The sequence below is a fragment of the Anomalospiza imberbis genome, chromosome 21, assembly GCF_031753505.1.
Source record: "Anomalospiza imberbis isolate Cuckoo-Finch-1a 21T00152 chromosome 21, ASM3175350v1, whole genome shotgun sequence".
NCBI classification, from domain to species: domain Eukaryota; kingdom Metazoa; phylum Chordata; class Aves; order Passeriformes; family Viduidae; genus Anomalospiza; species Anomalospiza imberbis.
Genome location: NC_089701.1, coordinates 2,610,007 through 2,625,399, shown reverse-complemented (window position 1 = coordinate 2,625,399; position 15,393 = coordinate 2,610,007). Strand labels below are relative to the sequence as shown.

The 15,393-nt window shown below is 51.1% G+C and overlaps 3 protein-coding genes across 14 annotated transcripts in view; 2 read left to right on the top strand and 1 right to left on the bottom strand.

Annotated features, from left to right (window-relative positions):
* Positions 1-190: 190 nt before the first annotated feature.
* Positions 191-8,306, top strand: CARD9 (caspase recruitment domain family member 9). 5 transcript variants are annotated; one of them, XM_068211064.1, is made up of 13 exons: positions 191-1,547; positions 1,836-2,058; positions 2,400-2,537; positions 2,881-3,206; positions 3,608-3,787; positions 3,955-4,104; positions 4,381-4,506; positions 4,607-4,798; positions 5,327-5,368; positions 5,960-6,005; positions 6,652-6,722; positions 7,229-7,317; positions 7,952-8,305. In XM_068211064.1, the coding sequence occupies exons 2-13, from the start codon at positions 1,875-1,877 to the stop codon at positions 8,046-8,048; spliced, it is 1,641 nt and encodes a 546-aa protein (XP_068067165.1). In that variant the 5' UTR covers positions 191-1,547; positions 1,836-1,874; the 3' UTR covers positions 8,049-8,305. The 5 variants fall into 5 exon arrangements, with proteins under 5 accessions (XP_068067165.1, XP_068067166.1, XP_068067169.1 ...); XM_068211065.1 differs by lacking the exon at positions 191-1,547 and having other exon boundaries at positions 1,731-2,058; positions 7,232-7,317; positions 7,952-8,306; XM_068211068.1 differs by lacking the exon at positions 191-1,547 and having other exon boundaries at positions 1,731-2,058; positions 7,232-7,305.
* A 22-nt stretch (positions 8,307-8,328) lies between these two features.
* On the top strand, positions 8,329-10,307 carry DNLZ (DNL-type zinc finger). The gene is made up of 4 exons (XM_068211069.1): positions 8,329-8,522; positions 8,709-8,823; positions 9,242-9,381; positions 9,968-10,307. The coding sequence occupies exons 1-4, from the start codon at positions 8,344-8,346 to the stop codon at positions 10,137-10,139; spliced, it is 606 nt and encodes a 201-aa protein (XP_068067170.1). The 5' UTR covers positions 8,329-8,343; the 3' UTR covers positions 10,140-10,307.
* Positions 10,308-13,431: 3,124 nt separating this feature from the next.
* The window catches only part of GPSM1 (G protein signaling modulator 1), a 102,989-nt gene continuing 101,027 nt past the window's right edge, over positions 13,432-15,393 (bottom strand). For all 8 annotated transcript variants that reach the window (XM_068211054.1, XM_068211052.1, XM_068211050.1 and 5 more), the window contains one exon: positions 13,432-15,366. In XM_068211054.1, coding sequence (XP_068067155.1) covers positions 15,178-15,366 — 189 coding nt within the window. In that variant the 3' untranslated portion in view covers positions 13,432-15,177. The remainder of the gene's footprint in view (positions 15,367-15,393) is intronic.

Genomic DNA, 15,393 nt, shown 5'->3' with positions numbered 1-15,393 from the left:
TGCACTGACTGAACTCCCCCGAGTGTAGTGGGGAGCTGGGAGTTTGAGCTTTTCCACGAGGGCTCTTCAGGCAGAGCTGGGGGCAGAGGGTCACTGGGTGCCAGTGTTGCTGTAATTTGGTGTAGACTTTATGGAGCAAGATGAATGATTGTGGAAGGCTCTCCTCTGCTCTGTTTTCCATAAGCCACTATAGATAGCAGTTTTCCAGGAAATTCAGCTGTGGCAGGAGCTGCTGCACAGCTGTGGGTGCTGTGCCCAGGCTGTTAGTGTGACACTGGTGGGAAAGGCGAGCTGTGCTCTAAATGATTGTTGGCCTTTGCAAATGTTGCCGAAAAGATGCCCTTGACATTTATTTGTGGGAAAACTGCGCAAGCAGAGCTGGCTTTGTCCTTTTTTAGGATTAAATTGATTTGTCACTAGAACAAAACCTCCTCAGGCTAAACTGGTCAATTAACAGACACACTGATTACCTCCAGCAAGGACACAGCTGACACAGGTACTGCATCTTTTTTTTAGTGTAAAGCTAATTTAATGACAAGAAACACAGGCTGGAAGAATCTCTGAGCATCTCTGCCCTACTCCTAATGATAACATGGAAAAACTCTCCATAAACTTAGAAAGCAGAACAAAGAGTGGAGTGGGAAGCTAACGGGAACATGTGTCACGCTGCCATGGCATCGGAGCCTGTGTGTTCTCCAGGCTTTTTTAAAAAACACTGAGTTCTGAGTTCAGCTCCAGGGCTGTGGGAAGGGGGGAAGGCAGGCTCAGGTCTTCTGGTGATGCTCAGCATCATCACAATGGCATTATCAGCTTTATCACCTAACCCAGCTGCTTGCTGGGCTGCTCCTCTGTTGCTGCCATGGCCACAGCCTGTCACTTGGGAATCATGGGTGATGTTTCTCGCTTTGCCAAGACTTGATTCCCTTTCCCTTTCTTGTCATAATTATGCTGGAAGCTTGAGGACATCCAAAATTAGAGGCATCAATATAGAAATCACCCTTTTCAGCTGAAGAGACTTCTGTCTAAATCGAGAGTGAGTTCTTGCTGCCACCTGTTTTCCTGGAGAAAGATGTTAACAGCTGGAAATCCTTTGAAGAGCCTCTTCTAATTTTGTGGCTTGTTTTGTCCCCTGCAATCAGCTGCACACACCTATGGCTGTGACTTTGATTCTTTTTAGTCTTTCTGACCACTGCACAAGGAAACTTTCTGGACCCCAGCAGGTCCTTCAGTGGGACAGATTAGAGAACAAAACCATAATTAAATTAAAATCATTGCCTATGTGTTGCTGCTGACTCACGATGCCACTACCATCTTTCTCCTCCCCCATCCTGGCTTCTGCTTTTTTTATTTATCTCTCTTTTTCTTTTCCTTCCCTTTCCTGTCTCGGGGTATAGCTGAGTAGTTTCCCCTTTTTTCTCAAACCAGTTTTGTTCCTGGAGTTATCTTTTCTCTAGTCAGAATACAGAGGGAGGCTGCACCCAAGACAGGTTTTCTCAGAGCCGGGACACAGGAGGAGAATCGAAGTTTTTGTGACTGCAGAGGTGAAGGTTGGTGATACATAATGGCTGATATTAGCAGGGAATAAAAGTTTATTTTACAGCTCTGAGGTAAAGTGTCAGCTCCTGTGGGTGTTAGATTTGGTGTCTGTGTGGTCAGACAGAGCACAGGGATCTCACATGCTGGGAGGTGGAGAAGGAAGAGTGAAGTGCTCGTAAAACAGCTAATTAGGATACTTCTGCATTCTCAGTCTTGATGTCCTTGGTTTCACCACCACTGCCACCCTGCTCCGAGAGGCTCAGCGACTGCTTGTTTGGTTTTTTGGTGTTTTTTTCCAGACAGGACAACACTCCTCACTGATTCCCCTCACTGCTGACATGCTGGAAGAGGATAATGATGAGATCTGTTGGAATAACCTGGAGAACTTCCGTGTGAAGCTGATCTCGGTGATTGACCCTTCCCGGATCACCCCTTACCTGCGCCAGTGCAAAGTGCTCAGCCCTGATGATGAGGAGCAGGTTCTCAACGACCCCAGCCTGGTCATGCGCAAGCGGAAGGCAGGTGGGAGCACTTCAAATCCTTTTGTGGAGTTTCCAGGCCATTGGTGTGGGATTGTCTGGGGACTTAGACGTTGGAAGGACTGCCCAGGGAGGTGCTGGTGTCACCCTTCCTGGAGGTGTTTAAACAAAGCCTGGATGTGGCACTTGGTGCCATGGTCTTGTTGACAAGGTGGTTCAGTCATAGGATGGACTTAATGATCCCAGAGGTCTTTTCCAACTCAATTTATTCTGTGAGTGGATCCCAGGGACTTTTGTGTGTGGAGGAAGTGAAGCTATTTTTTATGTTACAAACAGATAAAGAGAGAAATAACTGAATAGAATATCCTGTTGCCATGATTTCAGGTGTTCTCCTGGACATTCTTCAGCGAACAGGACACAAGGGCTTTGAGGCATTTATGGAGAGTCTTGAGCTTTATTATCCCCAGCTGTATAAGAAAATAACTGGCAAAGAGCCCAGCAGGGTTTTCTCCATGATTATAGGTAATGTTTGTGTTCTCAACAACAGCTCTTCCTTTGGTGCTGCTGAGCAGAGTCAGGAGCATTCCCTGCCTTGCTCCATGTGTGCTTTGGAAGGGTTCTGGAAGAACAGCCCTGGTCTCATGGGCTGGACTGGGGAGGGAGGAAGCAGAAGGATGAATTCTTCCTTCTGCCTGTTGTGCCAGTGACTCTATGGTGCAGGAAGGCACAGAGCAGAGAGGCACAGTGGGGATAATTTGATCACACATCGTCAGGGTTGGCTGCAGTGATATGGAGGGGAAGCTGAGCTCTGTGTGTGCCTGGCAGCAGCCAGGACAGCAGAGAGTGACCCCTGCCCCCCAAACAGACACAGCTGGTGAGTCTGGCCTGAGCCAGGTGCTGATGAACGAGATCATGAAGCTGCAGAGCGCGGTGCAGGAGGAGCGGCGCAAGGCGCAGGAGCTGACGGTGTGGCTGCACTCCAAGGAGGACACCCTCAGGGAGATGTGGGTCAGGGACAGCCTGCTCCGCAAGCACCAGGAGCGGGCCCAGAGGATGAAGGAGGAGAGGGACAGCCTGAGCAAGGAGCTGCGCAAGTGCAAGGACGAGAACTACAGCCTGGCCCTGAGCTACGCCAAGCAGAGCGAGGAGAAGAGCGCGGCCCTCATGAAGAACAGGGACCTGCTGCTAGAGGTCAGTCACAGCTTCTCCAGCTTCCCCCTTCTTACCTGAACCTGGAAGGCTGGGCTGAGCACCTCGTCTTTGCCAAGGATGCTCTAGTCCAGCATAAAGCACTGAGCATCTTCTCTAGCATGTGTCTTTGTGGTCCCTAGCTCAGCCCTGTGGGCCCAAATTTTGCCAGTTGTGCTGTGAATGATGACCAACCAGTCTTGCCCTCACTCAAGGCTGTTTTCACAAAGGCAGCACAGGAACATGTACCTGTTAGCACACAGGCAGGACGCTGGCCCCAGGGCACAAAACTTCCTGAGGAAAACAGCTGGGGAGAAACTTGCCCTGTATTTGGGGAACAGAGAACTGGTTTTGCAGGCCAGAGCTCTCTCCTTTCTCCTGCTGAGCTCTGAACCTTCTTGCAGATTGATCAGCTGAAGCACAGCCTCATGAAGGCTGAGGATGACTGCAAGCTGGAGAGGAAGCACACAATGAAGCTGAAACACGCCATAGAGCAGCGCCCCAGCCACGAGGTGGTGTGGGAGATCCAGCAGGAGAAGGAGCTGCTCTTGGCCAAGAACCAGGAGCTGGAAAACACTCTCCAGGTTGGTGGGGTGGTTGAGTATGGACTCAAGGGATTATTTGTTGCAGCCAGGGCAGCAATGCTGCAGTGAAGATTGTGGGGATCAGCTGTTGCCCAAAAGCCCTGAGGGGAGAGAACTGATATGAACTGAGATGGTGGCCCTGTCTCACTTCTTCCTTTGTCCTGCAGGTTGCCAGGGAGCAGAACCTGGAGAAGAGCCTCTCCAAGGAAACTCTGGAGAATGACTGCATCCAGACTGTGGAAGAACGCCGGGAGCTGGTGAACACCATTTACAGCCTGCGCAAGGAGCTGTGCCGAGCCAAGGTGCTCCAGGACAAAGTAGGTGCTGCTGTTCAAGTCCCTGCTGAGGCTCATGGATCAGACAGGCAGGTGAGGCACCTGCAGTGTCTCACCTGTGGAGCAGAGCAGCTGCTCAGGAGCAATCCCTGCTGCTCCTGCTGTAGTACCTGTATTTCAGCACTCCGCGTGTGGCAGCTGACAGCTCAGACACCCCGTGGAGCTCTGGCCAGAGCAATCTGTGGCACAGAGCACAAGTGGGGACAGTCTGGCTCAGGCTCTGCCCACAAGCAGGTGCTTTTGACCTTGTCTCAGCAGTTAGCAGAGGAAAAAGAGATGCTGGAGCTACAGTGCACATCTCTGAGGAAGGACTCCCAGATGTACAAAAAACGGATTGAAGCTGTCCTGCAGCAGATGGAGGAAGTGGCTTCGGAGAGAGACCAGGTGATAAAATATTCCTCACTGCTTATCGCTGCTTTTTGGGCAGACAGTGCCAACCTGTCTGTGCTGTTGTGTGAATGCCCCGTGTTGTCCCTCTGCACAGGCTCTCCTGACCCGAGAGCAGTTCCACATGCAGTATTGCAAGAACCTGCTGGAGAGAGATGCCTACCGCAAGCAGATCCGGGAGCTGGGGGAGAGATGTGACGAGATGCAGCTGCAGCTCTTCCAGAAGGAGAGCCAGCTCCTGGCCACTGAGGCCAAGCTGAAAAGGCTGCAGCTGGAGCTGCCCACACTGGTATAACTCTCCTCCCCTTGAAGGATTGGGAAGCTGAGGATGGGGTCAGACTGTGGCTGTTCCCAGGCCTTTGCACCTGAGCAGCTCCAGCTCATCAGGCAGTGAACACCTGCCTGAGCCACCTTCAAAGTTAATTAAAACCATTGCCATGCAAATGCTGAGTTTAGAATATGAATGATGTGATCGTCTCTGTGACCTCACCGTGGTTTCAGGCATGGAAAAGCTGGACAGATGCAAGCTCAGGCCACCTGTGTTTGTGTTTGGAGCATTTCCAAAGGTGGTGAGGGGTTCCTCAACCACCACAGAGAGACTCTATTTAGAGACTGGGTGTGAGCCATTTGGATGAAATGGGGAACTAAGTTTTCTGGAACTAAATTAGATATATTTTAATTAATATGGCATCTTGTGTGCTTTCTTGAGTGGCCAGACAGGAGTGTAGGAGTTCTGTGTTTTCTGGAGCTCTAAGTCTCCTGTATGTTCCCTTTCTTGCTTATGAGGAATGATTAATCTATACTGGTTTTGTTTCAGACCTCTGACCTGGATGACTTCTCTTCCAGAGATTCCCAGGAAGTGAGTAGGGTTCCTTCTTTACCTTTCACTTTCTTCTGGGATGGGTTCATGTTCCTCACCTGTGCTCAGCCCCCCAAGTATCAGCAGTTTTCAATGGCTCAGGCTCATTTCAGTCAAAAAGTCCAGAGGCAGCAAGACAGTGACAGAATCTCCCTGTGTCTTGAAGTTCTAAGTGTAGGAAAACAGTTATAGCATTAGTTAGCAAGATTTGTTCAGTCTAAGCAAATCCAGGGAATTTAATTATTTTTGAATTGCTTTTAATTGTCTCTCTTGTGTGAGAACAGGCAAAAATAAGTCTTACCCTGGAGCCATCTGTAGTAAAGAGTTTCACTTAGTTCATAACTTCAGTGAGGGAGTGATTGTCACATTGTCTGGAGGCCAGAAGTGTAAATGAGGCCAAAGGAAGCTGGATCTATTCATGGAGGAGAAATCCATGAGCAAATCTGTAACTCCTGGCTCAGTCTGCTGCTTGCTGGCAGCAACAGGGAGAGAGAGGTTGGTTCTAGCAAGTCCTGGGTTTTATATTCCTTTATCTGTTCCTACAGACCGAGGGACAGTTCTGATGTTCTTGCTCTGTTTTCTGCCCCACAGCTTGTTCTTCACAGTCAGCTGGATGAAGATGCACAGGCAGCTAAAAGTAAGGGGAAAACACTGAGCAGAGCTCTGGAGAGGATGGTCCATTCTGTTTTGCTCTCCCAGAAGATCTAAATCTGATCTTTTCATTTATTGAGATGGGAGATTTTTCACTAAAACTAAACAGCACTGATCCAAAAAGGCTATTATTATTCTACCTTGCTCTGTTAAAAAATATATATTGTAACACCTGGTCACTACAGAAGGAGTTTCACCAGAATAGGGTCTGGTGTGAAGCGCCATGATATTCACAACTTGGGGAGCAGGGACGAATGATGGATAAAATAATGATTAACACATTTCTCACAGTGGTCTTTGACACGAATATTATTTTAATGCAATGAGCAGAGGAATTGCTTGGCAACGGTTCGTTTTGCTCCTGCTGAAGCTGGAAGTGGAAAGCTCTGTCTCCTTCTGAGTGAGGTGGGGAACTCCACCATCCTGGGCAAGATTCAGGGCTCCGTTAAAATGAGAAGTGACTTGTGATTGATGACAGGATGGAGTTCTGAGTGCTTTGGGCTTGGTTTCAGTTCTGTGTGGACTCTGTGCACTTACATCACAGCTCTGCTGCTGGAAGAACTGCTGGAGGGAGAAGTTACTTTGCAATGGCAACTCTGACTAAAGCTGTGATTTTTTTTTTAACCTTTCAGAAGATTGCCTGGAAGTACAAAACCAGGAACTCAGCCCTGGAGACAGCCATCTGCCCCCAAAATCACCAAGTGTAAGAGAATCTTTGTGGGCTCTTCTTTACTATGACTGGGATTTGTGATCTTTAATATTCTCATTAATGATGGATTTACCAGCTTGGGGAAGCACGTCAGCAGCTCCTGCCTTCCCAAACTCGGAGCACTTAGTGCAGAATCCACCCTCCAAAAAGGGTGAGCTCCGAACAGCAAAACATTTACAGTGGACATTTCTACATCTGTGTATAAAAACTTCTTCTAATTACTTTCTGCCCTTCATCTCTGGGTGAGGATGTTTTCCAGTGTAAGTACTGCAGAATTACTGTTGGTGCAGAAAACAGACTCCCAGAATTACAGATGTTGAGGGAATAAATGTAGTAAAACTGTGTGAAACAGCAGCATTGCCATCCTGCACACACAGTAAAGAACCTGCTGGTACTTGACTCTGCAGATGCAGGAAGCAACCCGGTGTTAACAGTGATCTGATCAAAAATTAATTCTTATGTGTTTAGTTTTTTTGGTTTTTTTTTTTTTCCATTTCAAGGAGTGTGCCTTGGCCAACGAGGAACTGGCAGAAAAAGAGAGGAGGAGGATGAAGGACTGCTTTGAGCGTTACCGAAGGTCTGGGCTGCAGTAAGCAGGGCTAACCTGGAAATGTCCATGATTTGTATTTCCCCTTTCCTGTCCCCAAGCTTGATTCACCGAGGGCATAAAATGAACCACAAAGGGGACTGATACATACTAACAGTATGAAATGCTGATTGTTTGCAGGAAAACACCTTCTGAAAGTTGCATGTCTGGTGTCATTTGCAGAAAACACCTCCTGAAAGTTGCATGTCTGGTGTCGTTTGCAGGAAAACACCTCCTGAAAGTTGCATGTCTGGTGTCGTTTGCAGGAAAACACCTTCTGGAAGTTGCATGTCTGGTGTCGTTTGCAGAAAACACCTTCTGAAAGTTGCATGTCTGGTGTCGTTTGCAGAAAACACCTTCTGGAAGTTGCATGTCTGGTGTCGTTTGCAGAAAACACCTCCTGAAAGTTGCATGTCTGGTGTCGTTTGCAGGAAAACACCTCCTGAAAGTTGCATGTCTGGTGTCGTTTGCAGAAAACACCTCCTGAAAGTTGCATGTCTGGTGTCGTTTGCAGAAAACACCTCCTGAAAGTTGCATGTCTGGTGTCGTTTGCAGAAAACACCTTCTGGAAGTTGCATGTCTGGTGTCGTTTGCAGAAAACACCTCCTGAAAGTTGCATGTCTGGTGTCGTTTGCAGGAAAAGAGCAATGAGAAGGGCGCCCAAAGACCGGCACCACGAGGCGGATTGGGAGAACAGCTCTGGCAGCGACAACACCGACACCGAGGGCTCCTGAGAGAGGGACAGCACCAAGGTCCCTTGGAAGGGGACAGCACCGACACCAAAGGCTCCTCAGGAGCCAGTCCCTGAGGGACACACCAGCTTCTCCAGGCTGCCTGTGCCTCACAACGGACTCTTTAGATACTACAACCATCCAAACACCCATCTATGAAAAGCGCTACAGTGACGCTGTCCTGTGGTTCTGACGCCCCCTCGGTCAATAAACAGGTTTAAACGCCTGCGTGTGACACAGGGCCGGGCTGAGCTGCTGGTTAATTACGGGTTAATGAAGGGCATTGCCCGACACCTTCATGGCCGCCGCCCGCACCCAACATGGCCGCCGGTGCCTCAGGGCGCGCCCGGCGCGCATGCGCGGTGCCATGCAGCGCGCGCTGAGGGCGCTGCTCCGGGAGCCGCCGCCATGGCGGCCCCGCCGCCCCCCGCCCGGCCTGAGGGGCCCGGCCCGCGCCGCTCCGGGGCCTCCCTGCTGGCCTGCCCGCCCGGCCCGCACCGCCCCGGGGCCTCCCTGCTCGGCCCGCACCGCCCCGGGGCCTCCCTGCGGGCCTGCCCGCCCGACCCGCGCCGTCCCGGGGCCTCCCTGCCCGGCCCGCACCGCCCCGGGGCCTCCCTGCTGGCCTACCCGCCCGGCCCGCACCGGCCCGGGATGGCGCTGGAGCCCGGCCCGCCCGCTCTGCACCGCCCCGGGGCCTCCCTGCGGGCCTGCCCGCCCGCTCTGCACCGCCCCGGGGCCGCGGCCGTCCACGCACTATCGCCTGGTGTACACCTGCAAGGTGGGCGTGGGGCCGGGGGGTCTGAGGGCACCGTCGCTGGGGTGGACGGGGGGCTCTTGGTGTAGCTGTTTTCTTCCTTAAACTTGCAAAGATTAATTCAGAGTGGAAGAGCCCTCTGGAGGTTTCAAGTCCAAGCTCCGTGTTGGCGAAGGATGGTCGGGGTCTTGTGAGTGTCTCTCTGAGGGTGGAGATCCCACAGCGTCTGTGGGTCCTCCTCATTAGGGAGCCACGGAAAGCAGTAAAGCCTCTCTCAGCCTTTGGGTGTCGGGCTGAAGTCACGACATCCTAACAAGATGGAGCTGACTTGAGATAGTTAGAGGTGAGGGAGGGAAGACGCTTTTAATGCCAAAACTATTTTTGTCTTAAAAGTCCCAGGAGCCGCAGTTACCCTGGTCATGAAATCCACTTTGTTTTTCAGGTGTGCCAGACCCGCTCAGCCAAATCCATCTCTAAGGCTGCCTACCACCGAGGGGTGGTGATCGTGACATGTCCCGGCTGCGGGAACCACCACGTCATCGCCGATAACCTGGGCTGGTTCTCCGACCTGGAGGGAAAGAGGTGAGTGTGCCAGCAGCATCCTCCTCACACCCTGCTCCCACCTGCAGCTTCCTGAGCTGATGCCTTGTTTCAGTGATTTTTTTTTTTCACCAAATGTGGCACATACTAAAATCAAAGTTTCATGCAGTTCTTTAAAACACACAGACTCTGTTTTCAGTCATTATAATTTGACTGTTGCTGCCTAGGATCCAAATAAATTGGTGTGAAGCTGCAGCCGAAGCTGTGGGATACACAGGGATCCTTAGTGGTGCCAGCAGGTGATTTGCTGTTCCCCTCAGGCTTTATCACTTCACTGCTGGGTTTCCTTGGATGTTTCAAGTGTGTAGATCGATCTGCTGTGGAATTCCAGTGATTTCTGACTTCCTGAGATACCTGTAAAAGCTTCTGTTTAGCTGTAATTGCTAAATCATTGATCCTAGTGGATGAAAGTAGTCCCAGAAGGTTTGGGTGGTTTTATGTGGATAATTTTGGGTGGTTTTCCTGGTGATGTGAATCCCTGCGTGGTGTCAGTCCTGAGGGCAGAGTGCAGTGAGCCTGGGTGTGCCTTTGCTGTGGTGTCAGTGCTGGTTCTCAAATCGCTGTCCAGGAATATCGAGGAGATCCTGGCAGCCCGAGGGGAGAAGGTGAGACGTGTGGCTGGTGAGGAAGCCCTGGAGCTGCTGCTGGAGAGCTCGGCAGAGCCCGGGCCCCAAGGTCAGCTGGCAGAGGGGGACGACGGGGAAGCCCCCCCAGATCCTGGCAGCAAGGGACACACCTGACACGAGGGACTGTGGCCTGTGGGACAGATGTGACACGTGAGATTGTGGCCTGTGGGACAGACCTGCTGCGTGGGATTTGGGACGTTCTGCTTGTGGCAAGAGACTCTTCACCTTCGTTCCCTGGTTTCAACTGTCTGTATCTAAAATAAACTGGGGTGTTGGGTTTTCTCTGTTGTGTGTCTTTGCCTTGTGCAGTTTTGCCTTTGGTCAAGCTGATGTCTTTAGAGATGGTGTTGCTATTTTTCCTGGTACTTGTTTTGCTGACTTTCAAGCAATTTTCAGTGCCCCAGCGATGCACCATGCCTGGCTTTGTTCCCTGCTGAGAAGGCAGACAGAAATTCTCTGTCTGTCTGTGTTTGACTTAGGGAGGTGCAGCTGGAGCTGGAGGTTTTATGGATGCTCAGGTGTGGCAAATCAGGAGAGGAGGCAATTGATACCACCTGAGGAGATGGGTCCCAGAATTCTAAAGCCAAAATGACCCTGCAGGAGGGTCAGATCACCTGTTCTTAATGCAGTCAAGTGCTGCTTTTATCTGTTCTTTTGACCTCTTCCAGAGCTTTGTTTCTGTGTCCCTCGTTTCAGGGATGAAAGTTTTGTATTTTGATCCCACTCGAGCTCCAGCATGGGGGTTTTGCAACTCCTTGTTGGTGAGGGGGAGTGTGGGTGTGAAGACAAAATTACTAGTGGTGGAGCATGGTGGAGAGAAGTAGAAGACCCAGAAAGTTGTCTTGGCAGATATTAAGGAGCTTATTAGTGCTACTGCAGTATGTTAAGATTAGTTAGAAATTTTAAAAGAAATAAATGACAGATGTGGGAGTTTGTCAGCATGCAGCTCTGGGGTAGTGGTGGATCAGGCACTGAGATGATCATGTTGTGCTTTGTTAGGGCTTGTTCCCTCGGCACAGTGGAATAGCTGCTTTCTTAGGGTTTTGAGCTTGCAATCAAAGACTAATTCAGTTTGGACGAGCCTCCTGGAGGATTCCAGTCCCATCTGCTTGTCAGAGGAGGATATTCAGGATCTTGTGAATATCTCTTAAGGGTGCAGGTCCCACAACTTCTACAGATCCCCCTCACTGAGCCACAGAAAGCACTAAAAAGTCTCTCAGCCTTTGTGTCTTGGGCTGAGCAAACCCAGTTCTCTCAGCCAAGCATCTCCAGCTGCTTGTGGTGCTTCATCAGCCACAGATTCAGTGAGGGCATTGCAGGCATTAATGAGTTTCCTTCCTCTGGAGCGTTCATAACAATTTTATTTGTGTTGCATTTTAAGTGTTGGGTCAGAGCACCAGGAAAGTTGTCATGTTCCTGTGGGTGTGTGTCAGTGCAGAGTGATGAAACAGGGGCAGGAACTTCATCAGCCAGCTCATGTGTGCTCAGACCCTGGTGAGATGCAGCTCTCCCTGAAACAGCCAGCTGCTGGAGTGACCCAGGGTTGACAAACAGGATCTTGCATCTTAGAACTGCTGGCACCTATTAGCACTGCTGGAAAAGTGTTTGTTTTATTACCTTTAATCTGAAAAATCAGCATTCTGCTTCCATGGTGCTGGTGCCTTTGATGGGGTGTAACAGAGCAGCTGTTGCAGGATCCATGTTGCCTTGGAAACAACTCATTTACAATCTGGCTTTTTTATGTTTTCCTTACCTTTCTTACCTGTTACTAGGTCCCAACTACAGGAAGATAATGCGAATTTTTGCTGTGTTATAGTAAAAAATGTAGCAAAATGTAGCAAAATCTGTGTTGGCTATTCCTAGAATTTGGTGTTCCTAGACTTTAGTGTTTCCTTGTCCCAGGGCCCTCTGTCATCAGGTGCTCTTTGTGGGCAGGACAGAGACAGGTCCCGGTGTCCTGGGTCTGCCTCTGCAGCTCTGAGCAGGGTGGGTGGCAGTTCTTGCTGCTGCTCTGAACAACATCAGGGGAGGGAATTTGCACATAATACAAAAAGATTTGCTGCTAAGAGATTGAAGCTAAAAACAGATCTTTTTTTCTCCCTTTTGAAGCTGTTTTTTCTGAAAAATGTTGTGTCTTGGGGCAGTGAGTTTGCTCTGGAAAGGAGACACAGGTAAGCACACAGGCTTGCTCTAGCCAAAAGCAGGGAGGAGAAGCAGCCTTTCTCCAGGCCTGACATCAGCCCTGTCCTGCGAGTCCCTCTGGTGCTTGTGTACAGCTGGGTAGGAGAGGGCAGGATCTTGTGTTTCTGCTGGAGTTTTAGGGTTGTCTGTGAAGCGGACCTGCCCTGCACTGGGAACAGCCCTGCTCCCAGTAACTCTCACTCCACAGCAGCAGCAGCTCCAGGGCTGGCAATCCCGCGGCTCTCCAGCGGATGTCAGCATCAGAGAGCTCTTCCTGCTGTGGGAACGAGCCTGGCAGCGTGGGAGAGAGGAGGATTCAGCACAGCAGCCACCGCTGCAGGCTGCTCTGGAGACTCAGTGGTAGCCAGTGCCCTCTGCTCACAGGAGCTCACAACGAGCCTGTGCTGCTCAGGATGGGGAGACAGCAGGTGAGACACCATCACTCTCTCCCAGGGATCACTTGCTCCTGGGAATCTGAGCCTCTGCACACACAGGGCTGCTGTGCCCAGAACCATGCCCAGAGGTATGAGAACACCTGATGAGAACAAGCTGGTGGCTCTTCATTAATCTTTGATCAGGGCTGGCAGTGGCCAGCACAAATGAGCCCAGCTGTGACTTGGCTTTATCCTCACAGGGCTCAGGATCCAAACTGCTGCTCCCAGGCTGCCTTCCAGCCCAGTCCAACAGCCTACTCATGCCTGCTGTGCTGGCATGAGCTGGGGCTGCTGCTTTGTGTCTACTCCAAGGGCCAGTGCCAGGGCTGTGCCCAGCACTCCCTGCCCTTGTCCCCTGGCTCCGGGGAACAACCCAGCTTTGGCCCAGGCGCCGGGGCGGCACCGAGACCAGGCAGAGCCAGGCAGGGCCTGAAAGGAGCAGCTCAGCCTCTCCTCAGCCTTTTCCAGTGGCCTTTTCTCAGCTGTGCGGGGCTGCTCTGTCTGCCCTGTCGTCCGGGAAACTTCTGGGCAGGGAATTCTCAGGGCTTTGTGCCTTCCCTCCACAGCCACATCCACGCTGGCAGGCAGGCAGAGCTGGGATGGTGGTAGCTGCCATGGGACCCGTGTGCTCATAGAGTAAAGACATGTGGAGCTTGGTGCACAACACTTTGCTTAGCACAGGCAATGGTGTCTGTTACCAGAGACCCCCCCCATTCACCCCCATCCCAATTCCAAAGGGCCAGGATTAGCCCTGCTGTCAGCCAGGAAATAATGGAAATGAGTATTTGCACTGAAGCTTAGACACAAATATTTATTAAGCACAATTCCCCCCACCCCCTCCCCTTGAGCTGTATTCATTTCTAATATATTAATCCATTTGGCAGATTATTTTTTAGAAAAAAAACCAAGTACCTGTGGGTTGGAAATTCCCCATTAAAATGACATTAGCAAATGCACATGTAAAAAATAAATAAGCTCATACATTCAAGTATATGGCAAATAATACCTTAATAATACCTCTGAAAGCTTAATGGTCAGGTTCCAGTTCACCACCTGCCTAAGAGCTGCACAGGCCTGAGCCTGCAGCTGGTCAGGTCATCATCATCAATGTTTTTCTCTTTTACAAATGCCAGCTTGGCTGGTAGGTAGGGGATGGGCAGCTCCTCCTCTCCCCTCTCCAGAGCTCTGCCCAGCCCCAGGAGGGAGGCCCAGCCTCGGCCAAGCAGCAGGTGAGTGCTCCCAGGTAGCAGGTAAACTGCAGCCACCACTCCACATGGTCAGTGCAGGCAGGGTAAATGCCCCATGAGCAGCATCACTGGTCGAAAAATATCTCCCTGCTGGCTGGGGACGTTTCCATCAAATGCATTTCGAATCCAAAGTGCTGACTCGGCACTGGAGTTGCTGAAGTCCAGCATAGTCTCTGGTCAAGCACAGGAAAAATACTGCACCTCCTCAAGTCAGGTCCCTGCTCCCCTCCTCCAGCTTTTTCAGCTGGTCCAAAAGGGGAAGGAATGACAGTAAATGTGCGTTCCCTGCCAGCCCCCCAGGCTGGGGCTCTCCTGAGGCTCCAGGGGCTGGAGACAGGTGGACACAACCAGAGAGCCTCACTGGGAGCAGCTCAGTGCTGGTTTGGGGAGAAACAGGAGGAGGAAGGGCCACTGGCCCCGAGCTGCTGTTGGACACAGAACGAAGGAGGGATGAGCCATGGGCAGAAAGCTTTGCTGGCTGTTGAAGCAGGGCCCTGTCACACACAGGTTCTGTCTTGGACACTCTCACATCGGCTCAGTGGCACCAGGAGCTGTCCCTATTTGCTGTGGGCTGAAAACTCGGGCAGAGACCTCTTTCCTCCTTCCCCCTGCCCAGGAACAGCCCCTGCCATGGGGCTGTAGAGGGCTCCAGAGGTAACAAATCCCACTAAAGCTTAGGGTCAGGGAGGCTTTTCCCCTGCTCAGGAGGTCCTGCAGGGCTGCAGCTGGAAGCAGGGAATGTCCAGGGCTCTCCAGAGAGTCCGCAGCAAACCTAAAATACACTCAGGTGTGTGGGACCACAATGCAGCTGGGGTGGATAAGAGTTAAAGGACTTGGGCTCTTTTTCTCCTGTAGAAGGAACAAAGCTGAACAAGATATTCCAGAGAAGTATCCAGAGCCATTTGTGTCAGGGAAGACAAGGAGGACTTCAAAATGGAAAAAGTGTTCTTCCCTTTCCCTGTCTAAATAAAAGTGTTGTGGAAATAAAATAAATCAAGGATGGAGTTAGCTACCCCCTGTGGGCTCCTCCAAGTTCCTGGGGTTTTAGGTGATCAGCAAGGGGCTGCTAAAGTCTTCCAGGTGCTGTGCCCAGAGTTACAGTGGCCAACTGTCCTAAAAAAAACCCTTATTTAAAAATTGTCCCACATCCATTGGGCTCTCCCACAAGAACACGATGGAGGTGCAAGACTGGGAGCACAGGAGCACTCGGGCTTGAAACCACCTACTCTGTTCTTCTTTTTAAAAAACAAAATAAAGCTGAAACAACCCCCCCAGACCAAAGCCCAGTTCTTAGCTGGAACCAGGCCTCTGCTGCTCCTCCTCGGCCTCCTCCTGGGCTGAGGCCAAATCCACACGCTGCTCGTCCATGCGTTTGGCCTGGACACGCTGGATGAGGCTGAAAAAGTCTTCATCGGGCATGGTGGGACCACGGGGAATGGAGTCTGGGGGGGCACAGCGCTGGTCATCGATCCTGGAGGACTGCAGGGGAGAGAGGGGCGTTAGCAT

What these genes read in the sequence shown, in the direction of transcription:
- CARD9 (XM_068211064.1), top strand. Translation starts at nt 1,875, where the DNA reads ATGCTGGAAGAGGATAATGATGAGATCTGTTGGAATAACCTGGAGAAC. An exon ending in ACAGGGACCTGCTGCTAGAG is followed by an intron (nt 3,207 to 3,607) that starts GTCAGTCACAGC and finishes ACCTTCTTGCAG; the next exon opens with ATTGATCAGCTGAAGCACAG. An exon ending in CCAAGGTGCTCCAGGACAAA is followed by an intron (nt 4,105 to 4,380) that starts GTAGGTGCTGCT and finishes TTGTCTCAGCAG; the next exon opens with TTAGCAGAGGAAAAAGAGAT.
- DNLZ (XM_068211069.1), top strand. Translation starts at nt 8,344, where the DNA reads ATGGCCGCCGCCCGCACCCAACATGGCCGCCGGTGCCTCAGGGCGCGC. An exon ending in GCTCCGGGGCCTCCCTGCTG is followed by an intron (nt 8,523 to 8,708) that starts GCCTGCCCGCCC and finishes ATGGCGCTGGAG; the next exon opens with CCCGGCCCGCCCGCTCTGCA. An exon ending in TCCGACCTGGAGGGAAAGAG is followed by an intron (nt 9,382 to 9,967) that starts GTGAGTGTGCCA and finishes ATCGCTGTCCAG; the next exon opens with GAATATCGAGGAGATCCTGG.